The 19,099-nt window shown below is 42.6% G+C and overlaps 1 protein-coding gene across 1 annotated transcript in view; it reads left to right on the top strand.

The window, feature by feature from the left end:
- Positions 1–19,099, top strand: part of CNTNAP2 (contactin associated protein 2) — a 1,833,533-nt gene that overhangs the window by 1,602,624 nt on the left and 211,810 nt on the right. Inside the window, exon 17 of the mRNA XM_074366860.1 lies at positions 17,448–17,666. Coding sequence (XP_074222961.1) covers positions 17,448–17,666 — 219 coding nt within the window. The remainder of the gene's footprint in view (positions 1–17,447; positions 17,667–19,099) is intronic.

Genomic DNA, 19,099 nt, shown 5'->3' with positions numbered 1-19,099 from the left:
GTGAGGTCCCCAAGGAGGTGGGAAAGAATGAGACTCAGAATCAGAACATCCGAAGGGGCTGAGGGGCACTAAGTAAGGAGAGCATCGGCCAGGGACGAGGAGGTCCATTTCCAAATCGGAAACGATTTTTGTTTCTGTTGTTTTGTTTGCTTATTTGTTAGTGTTTTTGAGATGGCTGAAGAGTATTGCTTTAAATAAGATTCACTAACAATCATAGATACATCCATTTCTTTTTTTCTGAGTTCCCCATGGGGAACAGCTTGACTGAGTCTCTAGATCCCTTCTCTGACCAAGGTGGTCCCACCATGTCCATGACCACAGTCCCATCATCAGGCCACCTGTCCCAGCCCACCTGCGGTGTCAGAGGCATCAGGGTAGATCCTGGAGGGTCTAAGGTGAAGACAAGAGAACCCAACACCCTCACCTACTGGTCAATAAGAGAAGATGATGGATGCATTTTCTAAGTGAAATTTTCTAAGTGCCAGGCATTGTTCTAAAGCTGTTACAAGTCTTAACATTTTTAGGTTTGGTAACACATTTTTAGGTTTTACCCACATTTTACAGACAAGGAAACTGGGGCACACTGGTTACACAGCTGGTTTCAGACATGATCACTAAAATACAATAAATGGATTAAGTGATAGACATCAGATACTATAAATGTCCAGAGGAGCAGGACGTAACCCAGCCTGGGAATGAAGAGGAAGATGAGGTGGCTCCTGAGTTGGGTGGTAAAGAGCTGGCAATGAAGTGAGCTAGATGAAGAAGTGGGGGGACAACTCTAGCAGGAGGGGACAGTGCAAACAAGAGCACAGACAAAAGCATGAGGATGGGGAACAGGATGGATACTCAGGACCTGCAAGCGTTTGGTGTTGTTAGAGAAGGAAGTATGACCCGGGAGGGGAGATTTTTAGGCAAGGCTCAGATCTGACTCTAAATATATGGCAATCTAAATATCCCACCCAGCATTTAGTGCTACTACGTACGCACCAAAGAGGAACGCGAGGACACTCGGACATGTCCCCCTCCCAGAGTCGCCCACGGTCCAGTGGGAGAGACCAGCATCTGCAGCAACATGGGGACAAGATGAAATAAATATTAAGGGGACAAGCAGTTTACGTTAGTGACCCAGACAGATCATGGGTGGTGAAATTTTGGAATTCAAGGCTTCACAGGGAAGCTGTTCGGGTGGTGAGAAGGTCCACGATGCCTAGTCTGGCCGTGCAAGTGGGCTTCTGGGTTGGAGGGAAAGGCTGTGGGGAAAGTCAGGGAACTGGAGGCTGGTCACCCCATCCCCTTTGAGGCCCCTAGTGGCAATGGCAAGGGACGCTGTGGGCAGGGAGCCTGGAGCCAAATGTTAGCGTCCCCTGTTCAGAGGATGGCGGCAGCAGCCCGGGGAGAGGGACTGCCACCAGAGGGCACATTGCTGAGTGGGGGCTCTGGTGCCGCAGAACGGAAGGAGCCCTGGTGTGAAGGGCGCACCCAGCTGCCCTCCCGCCCAAGACGCGGCCCCTGGGGAGAGGAGCTGTGGTGCTTGCTGGTGGGTAGGTTTTCCTTCAGGTGACATATAACCGGAGAAAGGAAGTGTTTGATGGCAAATGGTGACAGCATTTTTATTTCTGTTTAATCATTTTAAAGAGATTACGGAGGACACAGCGGGAAATTTCTGAAGGGGATGTTTGCTGCCCAGGAAATATTCAGGAGAAGCAACTAGGAGCAGTTGCAATACTTTAGCGTAAGCTTCTGTGTTAACCGAGCTTGAGGTACTTCAGGTATCAGGATGACTCGGGAAACGTATTTACATTTCACAGGCATATCTCCACAAAAATATGGCGGCAGCAGTGTAACGTCCTGCTAATCTGAGGGAAAGGTATTAAGGAGAAACTTCCGTTTTCCAAGATGCTGCCTTCTGCAGTACACATGCTCGAGCACGTCACAGAAGAAAATTTTCTGCAATATACAGAAATTGATGAATCAGAAGAAGTAACCTGATGGCAATTTATCTTCCATTATTTCAGAACTGGACCAGCTTTTTATGTTAAAAGAGCTTCACTCGTGTAGACATGAGGAGTGTCTAATTCCACTTACCCGGCCTCTGGTGCCATCGGGAAGTTATTTAGGGTATTTTTCCTTCTATAAGTATTGTGAGTGTTTACTACTACAAATCAGGTGTTAGCACCTGGATTTTTCTTTTTAACTATCCAAACCAACTTAGGTTATCAACATAGATTTAGGAGGAATTTTAGTGTTTCTACTACAATGCAAGTCTAGTTATGAGCTCAGTTTGTATTAAAGATTTGGGAAAGTAAAGAAGGCTTCTGACCTGGTCATTACAATACATAAGGAAAAAAAAAAAACTTCCTTAAAAAAAAATTTTTTAACCTGCATAGCAACACTATTATGATTTTTTTTGGAGTTATAGTCATTTTACAATGTTGTGTCAAATTCCAGTGTAGAGCACAATTTTTCAGTTATACATGAACATACGTATATTCATTGTCACATTTTCTTTTCACTGTGAGCTACCACAAGATCTTGTATATATTTCCCTGTGCTACACAGTATAATCTTGTTTATCTGGTCTACATTTTGAAATCCCAGTCTGTCCCTTCCCATCCCCTTCCCCCTTGGCAACCACAAGTTTGTATTCTATGTCTGTGAGTCTGTTTCTGTTTTGTATTTATGTTTTGTTTTGTTTTAGATTCCACATATGAGCGATCTCATGTGGTATTTTTCTTTCTTACTGTGATTTTTTTTTTTTAATTTTTAAAAATTTCTCTAGCTTCTGATTTAAACTTTTCAATTTCAATTATGGACCAAAAAAAAAAAAAATTCAGAGATGTAAATAAAGATGAAATTTGGGCTATACTAAAGCTACTTAATATATTAGCTCTGTGCATTTTGTTAAGTATTACAAGATAAACAAATAATGGTAAATAACAAAGTCAATTGAATTTACTCGAATTTCTTTGCCGGTCTTAATTAAGGGGACAGTTATTTGAGTACATGTCATAGGTACCTGAGATGAAAAGAATAGATTTTAGAGTGGGATGTCTTCCTGATATGAAAAATTGTCCAGGTGACCTCAGATGTTACTGATCCACCCATGTCAGCTAATTTGGAAATTTCTAGAAGGAATTAGGAATGCCTCTTAAGCTGGCCGGATGGAGTCTCCTCTCTCTACAGAGCTTGTGGTCCTGCCTCTCTTTCTCTAGAACACTCCAGGGGCACCTTGAGAAGACCACCTCCCTAATGAAATCCTGCCTACACAAAAGATTTTTTTACTGCATCTTGATTTAAAATATAAAACACAAATAAAAGAGAAGTCTTTCATTTTCCTAATAATAACAACGTTTCTGCAAGACAATTAATTCGGCGCATTGCCTGGAAAATAATAGGCATCCTCATTAAAGAGCATCTTACCAGAGTGTCTCTCTGAAGAATCTATGTTGTGTGTCATTACCACAGAGAAATGCTAACGTTTCATAGAGCTTTTTTGGGTGAAATTTTTCTTCTATCTCATTCTCTTTGATTCTAAGGGATTTTTTTTTTTTTTTGCATTATGCATTGTGTGTGATAGGCCCCCAAATCTTTCCCTTCAAAAAGATGGCATGTTAAAGTGTCAAAAAGACCAGCTACTAAACTCAGCCTGCGTTGGCCATGGAAGAAGACAGGCATCCTAAGACGAGAGACCAAAGATGCATGAATTCATGCATTTCAATATGAGACAGAGATGGGGAAAAGCCTGTACTATCGTGACAATAATCAATGCATGGATTAGTGGGAAAGTGGAAATGTACGTATGGAGTTATAGGAAGGTTAGAGACCTTGCATCTGCCGTTCTAGACGCTAACAGCATCTCTGCAGTCTTGATGTTTTATTAAAAACAAATGCTTGCAGAGGGAAGAGTCGATGGCAGCTTTGGTTAGTGCTTGTTACTAACGCTGGAGCATTGATCCAACTAAGGGTGACACTTGGGACCAATTAATTCAAAGCTGTTTTTAAAAAAAAAAAAAGAAGTGGATACAATAAATCAGAGAGCAGAGCTTCATCTAAATATAATGAGTGACTGGGGAAGATGACTTGAAATAGCTCTGAACCAGAAGTATCTCAAAGGGACAAAGACAACTGTAAATACAACAACACTGGGTTTTTACCTGGCACTCATATTCCACAGCTAACCATAAGGAGCCTTGTCGTTTGTCTCTTTTTTTTTTTTTGGAAGTATAATTGATTTACAATGTTGTATTAGTTTCTGGTGTACCGCATAGTGGTTCAGTCATACATATATACACATACTCTTTTTCATATTCTTTTTCATTATAGGTTATTACAAGCTATTGAATATAGTTCTCTGTGCTATGCAGTAGGACCTTGTTGTTTATCATTTTATATACAGTAGTTTGTATCTGCTAATCCTGAAGTCCTAATATATCCCTCCCTCCACTCTTCCCTCTTTGGTAACCATAAGTTGTTGTTTTTTTTTAATTGAAGTACAGCCAGTTACAACATGTCAATCTCTGGTGCACAGCACAATGCCCCAGTCATGCATATACATACATATATTTGTTTTCATAGTCTGGTAACAATAAGTTTGTTTTCTATGTCTGTGAGCCTGAAAATAGAGCTTCTTGTGCCAGCTTGAGGCTTCCGGGTTCTGGAGTCTATTCAAGTGTAGAATAGAAATGTCAGACAACAAAGGGAATCTCTTCCCATACCTCTGGATGTTGGGCTTGTCCTGGACAAACTTCTCAGTAGGCAAAGTTTCCATTCACCTTTATGATATTCAGGGTACAGCCCTGCCTCTCCTTTCTTTGGGACCTCAGGTCGGTGGTTTGGTGGGGTTAGTAACGGAGGTGGCTCAGACATTCAGGAGCATGCATTTCAAGTCTCCCATGTGGCTCCCGACCACTTCTCTTTGCCCTAAAACTTCATGGTTTTATGAATTACAGAATTCCATTAATTCATTCAGATATAATATTACTACCTCTATATTTTTTTTAACTATGCCAATGTTCTCCTGCAGAGCTGGGTCCTGAAACTGGAACAAGAATGTACAGCACAGTTCATCCCTTCAAAATTCCAGTGTTCTGAGAGGGAACATCCTCTGCTTATATTCTTTAATCTTATGGATTAATATTTCAAATGTGATAAGATCGTAAGAGATATAGGAATAAGAAATATTCTTGTTTAGGAATAAGTTAAGCTGCTTTAACAAATGAAACCCCAGGTTTCAGTGACTGTGTGGCAGTGTGATCTGCATGCTCTGTTCCACGAAGTCCTTCCACAGAGCGACTTGAGATCAAGGCTCCTTTTGTGTTGTGGTTCCACCATCTCCTGGAGCCTGGGGTCTTCTCAGTCCACTTGGCAGAGAGAGGGAGCGTGGGTGGAGAAGCATCCTGTTTTCTTACCCACGCTGGTCCAGAGGTGACACACACTGCTTTTGTTTTCACTCCATGGGTGGTAACTAGTCATATGGCTCCACCTACATGCCCGGGGACCCAGAAATGCAGCTGCTGGATGCATGGTAGCTTTTCAGGGGTAACTGTGGGAAGGAGAAGACACATCTTTCATGAAAACTTAGCAGTCTCCACCACAGGTACTGTGGCACAAGAAGGAAACTTTCACCTTGCCTAAAGACATCGAGGTAGGTGTCCAGAGAATGCAGTGTTTGACTTGCCTTGAAGGATGAAGGCAAATGAATGAGGTAAGGGCATTTTCCCAGAGAGAAAACAGCATAGGCAATAGCAAGTTAAGGAGAAAGATCATGGAATATTTGAGGAATTGAAAAGAATATAGCTAAAGCCCAGGAAGTGGTTAAAAGACATTTTTCATTAAAGGAATGACCCACCCACGCATCTGTGTTCAGAATTGGACAGAAGAAAGCTAGCTGGACCTAAAGCCTCTTAGGAAATTACTCATTTTACTTGCCTTTGTGGATAGTGTTAAAATGATCAAATTTGGTTTTTCTGCATCTCTGAATTTGATTCCTCTGATGAGAACATCTGATGAGAATGCCAAACGACTTCTCATGAAGGGTGCTTGGTACTTAGCATTCTACAGGGTCTTTCTGGGTAGGTTCAACCAGAGCCAATGAATAATAGAAACAGTGTGTATCTGTCAAGTGTAATTATAACACGGAATAGGCTCATCTTGCATTCTGATTCCTGTATACATTGGTTTAAACATCTGAACATGCTGGCACTTCAGACCTGTGAGAATTTTACTTGGAAAAATAGCAAACCCTTATTATTTTGGGCCATTTTTAACTGAAAAAAACTCACATCTTGTTCAAAATAATTTTATGGTAAAGTTTGACCACTTTCCTTTTTAAAAAATCTTCTCAGGTATCTTAAGAACAGGAAAGAAGTAAGGAGTAACGTTTCAGTCTGCTTTTAAATTCTCTCTAATTTTCTGTATTTAAATGAAATCTCATTCTTTGCATTTTGATGAACTAATCTCTCTGATTAAACTCTTGTTAAAATTATAGAATAGAGTGGCTTAAAATGTCACCAGCCTTTGCAAAAGAAGTGAAAATGATCAGATTATAACTTTTTAAAATTATTCAAATATTGTTTGTTTATCATTGAATGATTTAAAAATCCAGAGAAGCAAAAAGAATAAACCCCAAGAATCAACTCTAATCTCATATTCTAATATATGCATTACTACTCTTTTGGTATGAACATTTCCATTTTTCTATGCACTTTATATGTAATTTTTTACAAAAAAGATCATATGGCACATGCTGTTTATAGCCTACTTGTTTCAAGTAACAACATTTTAGAAACACATTTCCATGTCAATTTTTGAAAACTCCACAACAGTGATATTTTTTTCAACTAAGGGCAAAGACTATATATCAGAATCTCCAAGAGAGCATGTATAGTTTAGAAAATCATAATTTTACATTTACCAGCCAAAACAAACAAAAAAAAAACTTGTTTTTGTTATGCAACCTACAGAATGTAATGGACAAATAAAAATTCTTATTGGCTGATATTTATCTGAGATCTTCAGGGGTTTGTTTTACTCCCCATCAGCCTCCTATATCTGGGCATACCACTATCTGGAGATGATAATTAAGATTATGATGTCTCCACTATGGAGAACAGTATGAAGGTTCATTTAAAAACTAAAAGTAGAGCTACCATATGATCCAGCAACCCCACTCCTAGGCATTTATCCAGAGAAGACTAACAAAAAGACAGATGCACCCCGGTGTTTACAACAGCACTATTTACAATAGCCAAGACATGGAAGCAACCTAAATATCCATCAACAGAGGAATGGGTAAAGAAGATGTGATTTTACACACACACACACACACACACACACACACACACACACAATGGAATACTGCTCAGCCATAAAAAAGAATAATACCGTTTGCAGCAACATGGATGGACCTAGAGATTATCACACTGAGTGACGTTAGTCAGAGAGACAAATAGCATATGATATCACTATATGTGGAATCTGAAAAAAAAGATACAAATGAAATTATTTACAAAACAGAAATAGACTCACAGACATAGAAAATAAACTTATGGTTACCAAAGGGGAAAGGACAGGGAGGGATACATTTGGAATTTGGGATCAGCAGATACTCACTACTATGTCTAAAATAGATAAACAACAAGGACCTACTGCAGAGCACAGGGAACGATGTTCGATATCTTATAATAATATAATAGAAAAGAATCTGAAAAGGAATACATATATGTATATATATACACATGTATGTAACCGAATCACTTTGCTGTACACCTGAAACATTGTAAATGAACTATACTTCAATAAAAAAATAAAAATTTTGGGACAAGTTTTTATGTCAACAAATGGGAGCATGGTTTATTTAAAAAAAAAAATGGGAAACAGTGTTTCGTTGCCAAGAGCTCCATTTAACCAATGATCCCTTTACTGTTGGGCTTGACTTGTAAAAGGCAGATTTTCATACAATCTGATCTACTGGCTTCCTGTTACTAATTCTCAGCCCGTAATCCCACTACATACGTGCTATTGCTGGTCAAGGCTGACTCACATGCCCGGCAGCAGGCAGCAGGGCAGCGCTCCCGATGGGCGACCTGTTCCCAGGGCTGGGCCATTCACTCATCCTGTTGTCAAACCAACCTGAGGCAAAGGCTGGCAGGTGGCTCAAATCTGCCCACAACTGTTCTCTCAAAGGAGCTATTTAGACAGAAACCACAGCTCCTTAGTTCATCAGATCATGAAAAAAGTAAACACGCTTGGTACACATTGGCCCTTAAAAAGGTTCTCACATGTTTTGTATGCATCACCTTTCAAGAGGAAAAAAAATTGTTTATGCAGTATAATCAACAGAGTTGTCTTTTCAGCTCTAATAACCAGAAGTAAGGGGAAAGGAGGCATGCTTGATGATGAATCATTGCTGTTATTTAACGTTATCTGTTTCCACAGGAATGCTTTGTTCACGTAGAAGTTGGTTGACACGACCACCAGGGACACTGAAGTGATTCCCTGCCGTTTTTCAGGGGTGGGCACAGATGACCTCAGGACTCTATTCATTCTCCTACAATGTCATCTGAGCGTTTCTCCTAGAATAGTTTCAGCCCTGAGTTTCTAAGATCCTGTATTTTTAATATTCAACCCTAAGATTCCTCTTTTCTAATACTCATTACTAAGTAGAAGATAAAGAACAAATTTAAGTAATCATAGCTAGAGAAAAACCATTAAGATAATTTAGATCCATTATGTGTCTCTTGCAAAGATTCCAGGGAACTTTTGTAGAAGTCTTTCACACTTTAAGAAAGCTTGTAATTGTAGAAAAAAGTGATTCTCCTACTCTGTCATCTCTCTCTGCGTTCCTATTTAAAATCTCTGCTGAGCCTGTGGCATGGTTTCACTTTTTCTCCACTTTTTTTGCCCAGTATTGCAGATACGGTAGTTGAAATCCATCTGGTGTTGTAATGGAAAACTGAACAGGTCTCTTTTTATATTCTGTGTCCATAGCATGTAGAATACAGAATCTTCATTTGACACTTTTTTTCCTCATTGGAGAGATCTTGTCTGAAGTCATACCAAGCTGGCATTGAAAGACCGTGCTAGATAGGAAATAATTTGCTGTAACACAGAAAGAAACAGTGTCTGTGACATGACCTACAGTCTGGGCTGAGACTCAGTCTGTGGTAACCAGGAAACAAGTCTGTTTTCCTTCCAACAGACTTACTCACAGCTCTCCCCAGCAGGCACGCACCTCCCAAAGCTTTATCTTTTTAACTCCCTGGATCTTGCCTTTGGCTTTTATTCGTGATCAGCATCCCCGTAATCACAGCCATCCATAGCTTAGTCACTTGTAAGTTACAGTTAATTCACTGACTGGTATATTGTCTCCTTGTAAACTTCAGCTTGCTCCACGTTAACACCTGTCAGCTTTTTTCTGATTCAAGCTGTCTTAGCACCCAGTTGTATCCCCTTCTTTGGATCTTAAATCCCACACTCCATTCTCCTTGAACTCTCCAGAGCCAGGTATCTGAGCAAACCCGCTCTCCCTGATATCACCTGAAACCAACCCCGTAAATTACCTCTGGTCCCCCAGCAAAGCACACCTCCTCCAGTGAATGCTTCTCATTTTGCCACCCCCCAACCGTGGTCAAGAGAAAAGCTGCTTTGACGTCCATCCCCTCCTGAGTCCGCTCTCCTTTCCATCTCTGGAGAATCACTAGGCATCCAGTTTCATGGTTTCTCTCCTGCAGCGTCTACATTTCCTTCCATCATAAATATTCTAGACCCACAGGCACCATCTGGGACTTTCATTCATTTTTCCAAACTGGCACTCTCTGCCCAGCACACAAGTCTCCGCTGGTTCCAAAACATGGGGGTACTTGTCCCTGACTGAGGACAGGAGCTGTTTCGAGCTACATATCATTTTGGAAAGCTTTTAGTCTTCTTCCTTTTAAAATCATATAGGCCCATTAATATTCAAGAAGTTATTCTCAGAAGGTAGTTAAATGCGTGGAGAAAACTAAAATTAGAAAGGCTTTGCATTTTAAAGACTGCCGTTTTTGCATGGCCAGTAGTAACTCCCTCTGCTTCCTTTTCTCTGTGGATGCCTTTGTTTGTAAAGCTGTTTTTTTAAACCATAATAAAAGGCTTAAAGGCCAAAATACATAAAGAGAAATAGTTCTCATACTCAGGAGGTTATCAAGATACCAGAGGTTTAAAAATGAGTTCATAGCATTGATTCTTAAGCTCCAGGCATCTCCTTGAAGGATTTCCAAAAGACTTCAAATGAATTTTTCCTTGCCAGTGTTCCTATTCAGATGTGTGTAACGCCGAGTTTTGCAGCGTGAATGTGTATATTTGGCTCTAAAAATTTCTATATTCACAAACTAAGACTATCATACAGGAAAAACATTTTTTTTAATTCCCTGCATAATTGGAAAGGCAGTATAGCGCAGTTAGAGAAGCAGAAGTTCAGTGCTTAGTTATAACTGGATGTTAGCCTCTTACAGACTCAGTCTCCTTGTTTAGGTGGTGAGGTGGGCTTGGAAGTCGGTTTTCACTCTTGGAAGTCTTTGTCTTAACATTGTTGGATTCCATCACATACTTCTAAACTGAGATGGTTATTTTTGCAGAGAATTAGACCAGCTGCAAACTTGGAAGGATCACAGCCCGCACAACATTGCTCACACTTCTGACACCATTGCAAGTTCAGAGGCTCCCGAAACCACCCTCAGGGTCGGTGATTCTGTAGAAGGACTCGCAGAACTCACTGCAGGCTGCTCTGTTGATGGGTATGGCTATCCAAGGGAAAGGACCCAGAGGAGAATCAGGCAAGAGCAGGAGCCCAGAGGGCAGAGACCAGGAGAAGTCCCAGGTGCCCGGCCCTCAGGTGTGCCCTTCCTGTGGAGTCATGGACACTTTACTTTCCCAGAACTGATCGTGCCAGTACATGTGGGGTGATGCTCCCCCGAGCCTCAGTGTTCAGGGTCTTTATTTAGGCTGCATTACTTAGGAATGGCCAACTGCCCACAAGGCCTACTTCTGTTTCCAGCCCCTCCAGAGACTAAACTGTGATCCAAACCCCCACCCTACATCACATGTCAGTTCATCTGGGATGGTCAGCCTCCAACCTAAATACTATTGGGAGAGGCCCCACCCCAAGTACTATCTGGTAAGGCCAGTCCCCACCCTAAATCGCATTGTTAGGCTCTCTGGCATGACCCAAGGCTCCCAGGCAGACAGAGATGCCCTTATCGGGCATAACACTCCAGGGCTTTCCATATCCTCTGCCCCAAGCCAAGGGCAAAGTCCAGATCTCTCTTCGGACAAGGTTACTCTCTTTACTACACAGTTTAAGAAGCTTCCTCTTGATGACAGGAAGCAAAAGATTCCTGGGACCTTCCTACTAGAACGAACCTCGTCAGTCCTAGTATTCCAGGACCACGTGTGTCGGACTCACCTGGCATTAGCAAAATGTAGGCTCCGTGGTCCTACCCCAACTTACTGAGTCAGAATCTCTGTAAGAGGAGCCTTGGAATGTGCATTCTAAGCATGTTCCTGTAGCAGTTTCTTCTGTAGGCCAACATTCGAGAAATGTAATTATGATCCAAGGGCCTTGTTCCTAACCTTCCTAACTGTAGACTAGAAATAGCATGAGATGTAGAAATGGGAGAAAATTCTGCTTCTGGCTCCACTGCTGAGTTTATCTTGGACAAGCCTTTGTTCCGCAAATGTCATATGTTTGGGAATAACATTTGGCACAGTTTGTTTCAAATAGATACAACTAATGTATCAAGTTCCTAGACTGATAAATATACATTAAGTTACTGTATTCTCTTAGGGAAGATGCTTATAGGCCACAAGATGGCATTCCTTATGTATGCTGGTGTGCTAAGTTATGGATTGCCTTAGGGAAATGCGTGGATTTCTTTTTTTCAGACTATCTAGTTAATTATTTGGCCTCCTTGGCAGAAGTGTTCCTATTCATTCATTCATTCATAAATTGTTGAGTGCCTTCTCTATGTCAGGCATTGTTCTAGGGGCTGAGGATATAACAAAAATGAACAAAACAGGAAATGTCTCTGCTTGAATGAGGCCAGGAGCACACGTATATTGTGCCAGATGGTGATACTTGCTATGTGGATCCAAGAAATCAGGATAAAGGGGAAAAGGCAGTTGGGGGTGGGAGAGGGGGCTGCTGTTTAACATAGAATGTTTAGGGAAGGAATTTGTAGTATGAGGGCTGTGGTCACAAAAGTAGAAAAGTAGAAATAGAGTCATTTGGGTAAAGGGGCCAGGAAGCGCTAAGGCTCTGAGTCAAGAATAGTTTCACAAGGTAGTGAAGGAGAAAGCCTTAAGTGACGGGGTTAAAGAAAGACTGAGAAAAACAGACACAGAAAGTATAGGCAGCTCTTTTGAGGAATTTGGCAAGAAAAGGGGGCTGAGAAATGGGATATAAGGTCAAGAGAAGGGTTTTGTAGTGGTGATGGCTGCTAGGATTAGAGACATGTCAGCACGTTGATGCAGATGACCCAGCAGAGAATACACATCTGACGCTGTGGAGGAAAGGGGGAGAACTGCTGGAGGGATGTCCCCGGCAGGTAAGAAGGATTGTCCTCAGTGTCAGGTGGAGGAGCCCTTGCCTTGGACAGGGACACAGATGTTCTCTCTACTGCTTCCTCCTTTTCCTCACCTCTCTGATTCCCACAGTGACCTCATTTTCAGCCTACCTGTGTCTTCTACCCTCTCCTGTGTGTACTTTTGTCTTCTGATGTACTCTTAGCCCTTCTTTCATGAAGAAGGAGAAAGCAGAAAATATGTTAATAACATTCTCCACTGTAGAGTGAGGCTAAATATCTGTTCTGTCTAGTACCACTTTTGTTGTTTGAGTCAAATGAGATTTGGTACAGGGTAGCCCTTTGAAAGCTATCTAGTCTTGAACTTCACTTCAGGATGGAAACAGATCATCATCAAAACTGCAGCCATGTTAGCTGGTCTTCTCAACGTGCTCACTATGTGTACCTTTCATCATCTTTGTAACTATTCTAAATTAAATGACCAGTTTTTTTCTGCTGCTTCCAACTGACACTTTGAGTCCAATATCAGAATGTTAGCTCACCTTCTGGGAGAACTCAGAGCCCAAAGGTCTACTATTCTGGTTGGTTGTTAAATCTGTCACTCAGTACACCAAGCCTGGAGTGATTTGTTGGAGAAAACTTATGGTGAGTTAGCGTGGGAGTGACTAGTGCCACCTGCTGGAACCACACTTGAAGGCAGGGGAAATATACCAGGAGCTGTCCATGGTTCTGTCCCATTCATTGCTTTCTCACCCAGACGAAGTCATGATCCATATGTAATCAAAGCAGATTTCTGCCCTCTATGCTTTTTTCTAAAGCTCATATGCCACCTTGCACATTTCTCTTGTAATGTCTCTCTTTTCTCCATGTAGTGATCCAATATCTAAAACTACCGCTAAGACTAGCTGTATTTCTTTTAGCATCTCTTGGAAATCAGGTAATAGAAAGCTGGCATTTGACGAGGCCTTAGAGCTCATCTAGTTCAGTATGTTTCCAAACACATTTTGGGCACATAAACTCTTGGGAACCTGTAGATGTAATTCTCATCTCAGATACCAATAAGCTGAGCCCAAAAAAGGTGACATGGCAAAGTGAAGACCAGAATTCATAAATACCGATTGCTAAATCAGTCCCTATGTCACTTAAGAGGCTTTTAGCTACAATAAAAGTGGCTTTAGCATTAATGGCGATCTCACATTAGAAGTCTTGAGGTGGCTCCAGGAATAACTTAGGAGCTGAACAATGTCCCCTGAGACCCAGATTCATCCCACTGCCCTCCCTGTTTTCCTCAGTGTGTCCGATGCTTATGCAATGGCTCCACCAACACTAGGAACCAACGCCTCCATCCAAGATTGAGGGGCAGAAGAGGGATGACTATCTCTTCTCTTATGAGCTAATAAATTTGTGCCAAAAGGGCTTCTAACGACTCCCCCTCATGTCTTATTGGCCAGGAGAAAATGATATATCCCATCCTACGTGGGTTACTTGCAAGGAGCATGGAATTCTCACGTTCGACTTAGACAAACCCAGATCCTCCCCACCTGGTCCTGGGGTAGAACCATGCATACCTGAGGCATAAAGTTGTATGGAAGCACATAGCTTCCTAGGCAGAATTAGGTGGGCTAGCAAGGAAAAGCCTGGGAGAGTGACTAATTGTCAGGGCAGAATTCTCCGTGAGTCTCTCCCATTTCTGCTTGTCTTCTGAACAAAGAGGCATTGTCAGCTTTGTTCATACCTTTTAAAGGCTATATGTGTAGTAGACAGTCCTGGAAGATAGGATGTCCTCCTCCAGAACAGAGGGTAGAATTGTTTCGTGACCAGAATAATAAAGCTAATGTCTCTTCCCAGGGCAAGAGTTGAGCAGGTTTGCTAACAGCCCCTTTAAAACTCATGGGTTTCCTGAACTCAGGGTTCCTCAGGGGTGATGCAGACTCGCTGCCTACATGGCATCCGCCCGCTGCTCCACATGGCCCCCATGGACTTGGGGGACCAGAGAAACCCAGGAGGGCTGAGGCCCTGCTGCCTGTTACACCCTGAAGAATAAAGTGCTTTGTCCCCGGCCCGGGAGTCTGCTGTCTTCTGCCAGCATCTCTGAAACTATGGCAGGATAACTTGTCAGTTTGCAAGAAAGAAAATCCCAGGTGCTTCCCAGTTCCTGACACTAACAGAAAGGCAGCCATTAGTGTTTGCTACAGTGTCCTTTCTAATAAGCTAGGGTAGAAGCATCCCATTCTCAAATACTTATTTCTGGAAATAAGAATAGTCTCAATAATTCAGAAATGCCTTTTCCACAGGCAGGAGTGGGGCAACCCCTTGGTCTCCAATTAGAGACCCACATTAAGTCAGGGTGTTGTCACTGGCTCTGGTGTCTTTCCTGCCGCCTCCGTTTTATTCGCTGGCTGACTCTCTCTGTAATTATCTCTTTTAAAATGTCAGTTCCTCTCGCCCAGAAGACCAAGAGCAGTCAGCCACAAACTGAACTTTAGAAGCTTTTAAAACATGCTTGCCATTTGCCTGGGAGATGGGATTGCTCAAAGGCAGTGAATGACTGAGGAAACGGAACCCTTTCCTTCAGTCTCGTCAGGGGCCTCACAGCCCCCTTCCTCGGGAAGCACCAGGAGGGAGGTGGCAGTTGCTGAAATTGTGAACATTTCTTCCGCAGAGCCTGGGCGGAGGCTCCGGGAGGAGGAGTCTGCTCTAGGAGCCCCTCAGCCTTGAGTCCCTGTTACTGCCCCCAGTTGGGGTGAGAGGACTGAGCGACAGCAAGACCCCGGAGGCCTCCTTTCCTTCTCTAGAGGGAAGTATTGATTTCAAGAAGAGGCAGTCCAGAGGCAGAAACAGGGACTCTAGAGTGACAAGCAGAGAAGAAAATATGAATAGTCCCTGTTAACTGCAGGTCCTCAGAATTTCTCCAAATGGTCACAATTTAAAGACCCGAACAAAAATTCCTCATAGCAGGAGGAGAGGAGAGGAAATTAGAGCAGCATTAATCCCTCCCAGTCAAACCTTAGGGTTAAACTCAATTTATCCCTAAATTGTGTTTCCCTGATGGCTGTTGATGCCTTTAAAATGAAACAATCTTTCCTCCTTAGCTCAGGACGCCTTGTTCTCTGGCTATTCTGACAACTTACATTTAAAAATGCATCTGCTAAAACACAGCGCTGCAAGAACAGAACAGATTCCATCTTAAAACTGAGGTCACTTTTTCCCCACTGACCACATCAGAAATTCAGGGAAAGGTCATTCAATCCGTGAAGTCATAGGATCATTGACTCATATTCTGATCATCCTTCCACTGAAACCTTGACCACACAATGACCCCTGAAGGTAGTAGCTCCTAATTTGGAGAAGATATTTTACCAGAGCACATGTGCAATCACCACAGGTGTTAAAATGAAAGTTCTCTTTCTAATGATGTAAAGGATCAAAATTCCTTGGTACAATTAGATTGATTAAATTGAGCTCTGCGTCTAATGTCCCTGTAGCTCAATAAAGTTAATGCAGCTTTCAGAGGGTCCTGACCCAGCGGCGGGGAACAGTCTAGGGTCCTGAGAGAATCGGGCCCACTGCGGTTTTTAAATTAGAAGTTTGATTGCTTGCAAAGCATCGAAAAATGGTACCAGTCCAAAGGAGCTGAATTTTTCATTATCCTAGAGGGGAAAAAAAGACAGATATTTGGTCAAACTGCTTAGAGATTAGGCAGAGGTGTATTGGGAGATGGAGGGGCTGAATCTCTTTCTAAGCTAAGTGAGCAAATCCGGTAGTGGGGGATGTCTAATGTCGGAAGGAATTCACCAAGCTAAGGAGCTGGGACCCATGTGCCTGTTCCATGTTACACTGCCTCTCTTGCCAATCACAAGAAAAATATACACGTGTTTATGAAACATTGGGTGGTCACTGAGGAACTTAAAACCTAAAAGGTGAAGGAAGAAAGCTACTTACAACTGGAGTTACCAAAGCAACTGTTTAATCCAGTTTTGCATTGTTGAAAGGTGATTTATTAAAGAAGGATGTTGATGGGGAGATCTGTGAGAAAAAGACGATCTGTGGTCAGTGCTGGATGGTAGGCTATGAGAAGGAGCCGACATCCCAGATGGGGCATAGCCAAGGCTTACAGCAAACGATTCGGGTAAGGGGTTATTCCGCAGGAATCTGGAGCTACATTTTGCACAGGCACAGCAGTCCAAAAAAGATATGTGTCATCCTCATCGCCTCCACAATTCGTAGCTCCCTAACTTTCAGTTGGAACTTCAAGGATTTGATTAAGGGAATAGAATTTCATGAATTCCCCCCAAAGCAGTAGCTCTCAACTCTAGCTATATATTAATATTTTCCAGGGAGCTGTTTAAAAAAATACCAGTGGCTATCCCAGACCAACTGAATCAGATCCCCTAGCGATGGAGCTGGACTCAGGTGTTTTGTAAAGCTCTCAGGTGACTCTAAGGGGCAGCCAAGGCTGCAAGTCGCACCCTAGGAGCTCCTGAAGAGTCACGTTGCACGTAGAGTCAAAAGATCTCAGGCTCTGAAATCTGACGAGCCTGGTTCAGATCCTGATTCATTAAATCTTAGACACTCGACTTGTGTTAAGAGTGCTCCAATCTTCAGTTTGTTACTTGAGAAGCGGCAATGATGGTAGCTTCTTGATAAAGTAAGGAAATGAGTGTATACGTGGCCCCCAATCTGAGTTTATTCTCCACCCCTCGGTTGTTAACATTTAGCAATGGATTGATGTTTTATCCTTCCTCAAATGATTTGCATTGAACCTTTGCAGCAAACGACGAGCTTAGATTACTTTTCCCTCCAGGCTTTGTTTTTCCTCTAGAATTCACTGCTGTTTGGTATTTGGAGGGAATATTCACGCACCTTTCATTCCTTCTGCTCTTCCAGCTGCCACGGAAGTGTCCTTTTCATTTGATGTCGGAAATGGGCCAGTGGAGATTGTGGTCAGGTCGCCCTCCCCGCTCAACGATGACCAGTGGCACCGGGTCACGGCGGAGAGGAATGTCAAGCAGGCCAGCCTGCAGGTGGACCGGCTGCTCCGGCAGGTCCGCAAGGCCCCCACGGAGGGCCACACCCGCCTGGAGCTCTATAGTCAGCTGTTTGTTGGTAAGTGATGGAACGGCTATGGGGACTTCTCTGTTGGTTGTGATAACTTACCCAATGGAAAAAATAAAGCAGCCTACAGAGGGTTCCAATAGAGATTTTTACAAAAGTGTCTTTGCCTTTGGCGGCCTCTTCTAAGACATAACGGAACCAGGAAGAGGACTCAGGAGCCCCAAATCTGGTTCCTTCTCTGTATTCTGGAGCTCGCGGCCCTTGTGCACAAAATCAGAGGGTGGGCTAGGTCATCTCTGAGGTCTCTGATCTGTACGGTTTTAGGTTTGTGGTTTTAGAACTGCATAAAATTCCTTAATGATTGAGAGCACTTTGTAACTGTACAAAGGCAGAAAGGAAGGAAGGGAGGGAAAGGATTGGGCTCCCTAAGTTCATGTTCACTTGAAATAAGTAGAAATCCATTCCTCTCTCTGCCCAGCCTCAAGGTTCAAGGCAGAGGAAGATTTAGACTTCCCCTTACACAGCATCTTTCCACATGGGCAAGAGATCAGCACCAAAGAGAAATGGAAACAGAGCAAAAAGTTAAACATTGGAGGCAGACCCAGCCTCACAGTCTAGTCTTTGCTTACGACACATTCGTACTGAACCTAACGTTCCTTTCCATCAATACCTGTTTCCATGGCTAGTTAAATTTTGTTTTCCAGAATACTAATATTTTAGGAAATTAGCTCTTTTTTTCCTACATTGGATGAGAAAAGGAAGCAAGCTCAAAGGAATCTGTGGCAGTTGTCGCACCTTAGACCTCCCCTCTCTGAGCGCGGGGGTGAAGTCATCCAGTCAGTTGGCGGCAGTGATCTCAGATGGAGCAAAACCAGACATAAGCTGGCCGCTGGCTCCACCCGGTGGGGGTGAGAGTCCCCTCAGTGTCTTCTGTAAATGGGATGCTTTAAGAACATTAGAAAGTCACAAAAAGGCAAGTAATGTTAGGCAGCCGCTCCTTTGGTGCGATGTGGGCAAACTACAAAAGTGTTTGCTCAGTGAGTTGGCTTCGGAAGTAAGACTGACTTGACAACAAACCACGAGAGCCAGGAGCCAGGAACAGATTTTGAAATCAAATACTGATGCCTCCACTCCAGCTAGAACTCAGCCCCTTCCAATCCTCCCCTCCAGTTAGAGTTCTCAGAACTACATGTTGCTTTTTCATTGTTTTTATTAAACATCAGGTCCGCTGATTCCCGCTGAATACTGTGAGCAAATCTCACTTTATCAAAACGTGTTGCCCTGATTACCCAGAATAAGTTTCTTCCTAAATCCTGTTTATCCCAGGCATGCTGGTTAGATTCTACTTAGTTTTCATTGTAACAAGTGATCTAATTGACCCAGGTTCTCGTTTTTCTGAGATATCCCTGGATGCAGAGGTCCAATTTTACTTTTATCCCTTTCTGTCTACTGAATAGGTTGTTTCCAAGAATTTGGGAGACCAA

This window comes from Camelus bactrianus, chromosome 7 (genome assembly GCF_048773025.1).
Source record: "Camelus bactrianus isolate YW-2024 breed Bactrian camel chromosome 7, ASM4877302v1, whole genome shotgun sequence".
In the NCBI taxonomy this organism is placed as follows: domain Eukaryota; kingdom Metazoa; phylum Chordata; class Mammalia; order Artiodactyla; family Camelidae; genus Camelus; species Camelus bactrianus.
This window is presented reverse-complemented; position numbering and strand designations above follow the sequence as displayed.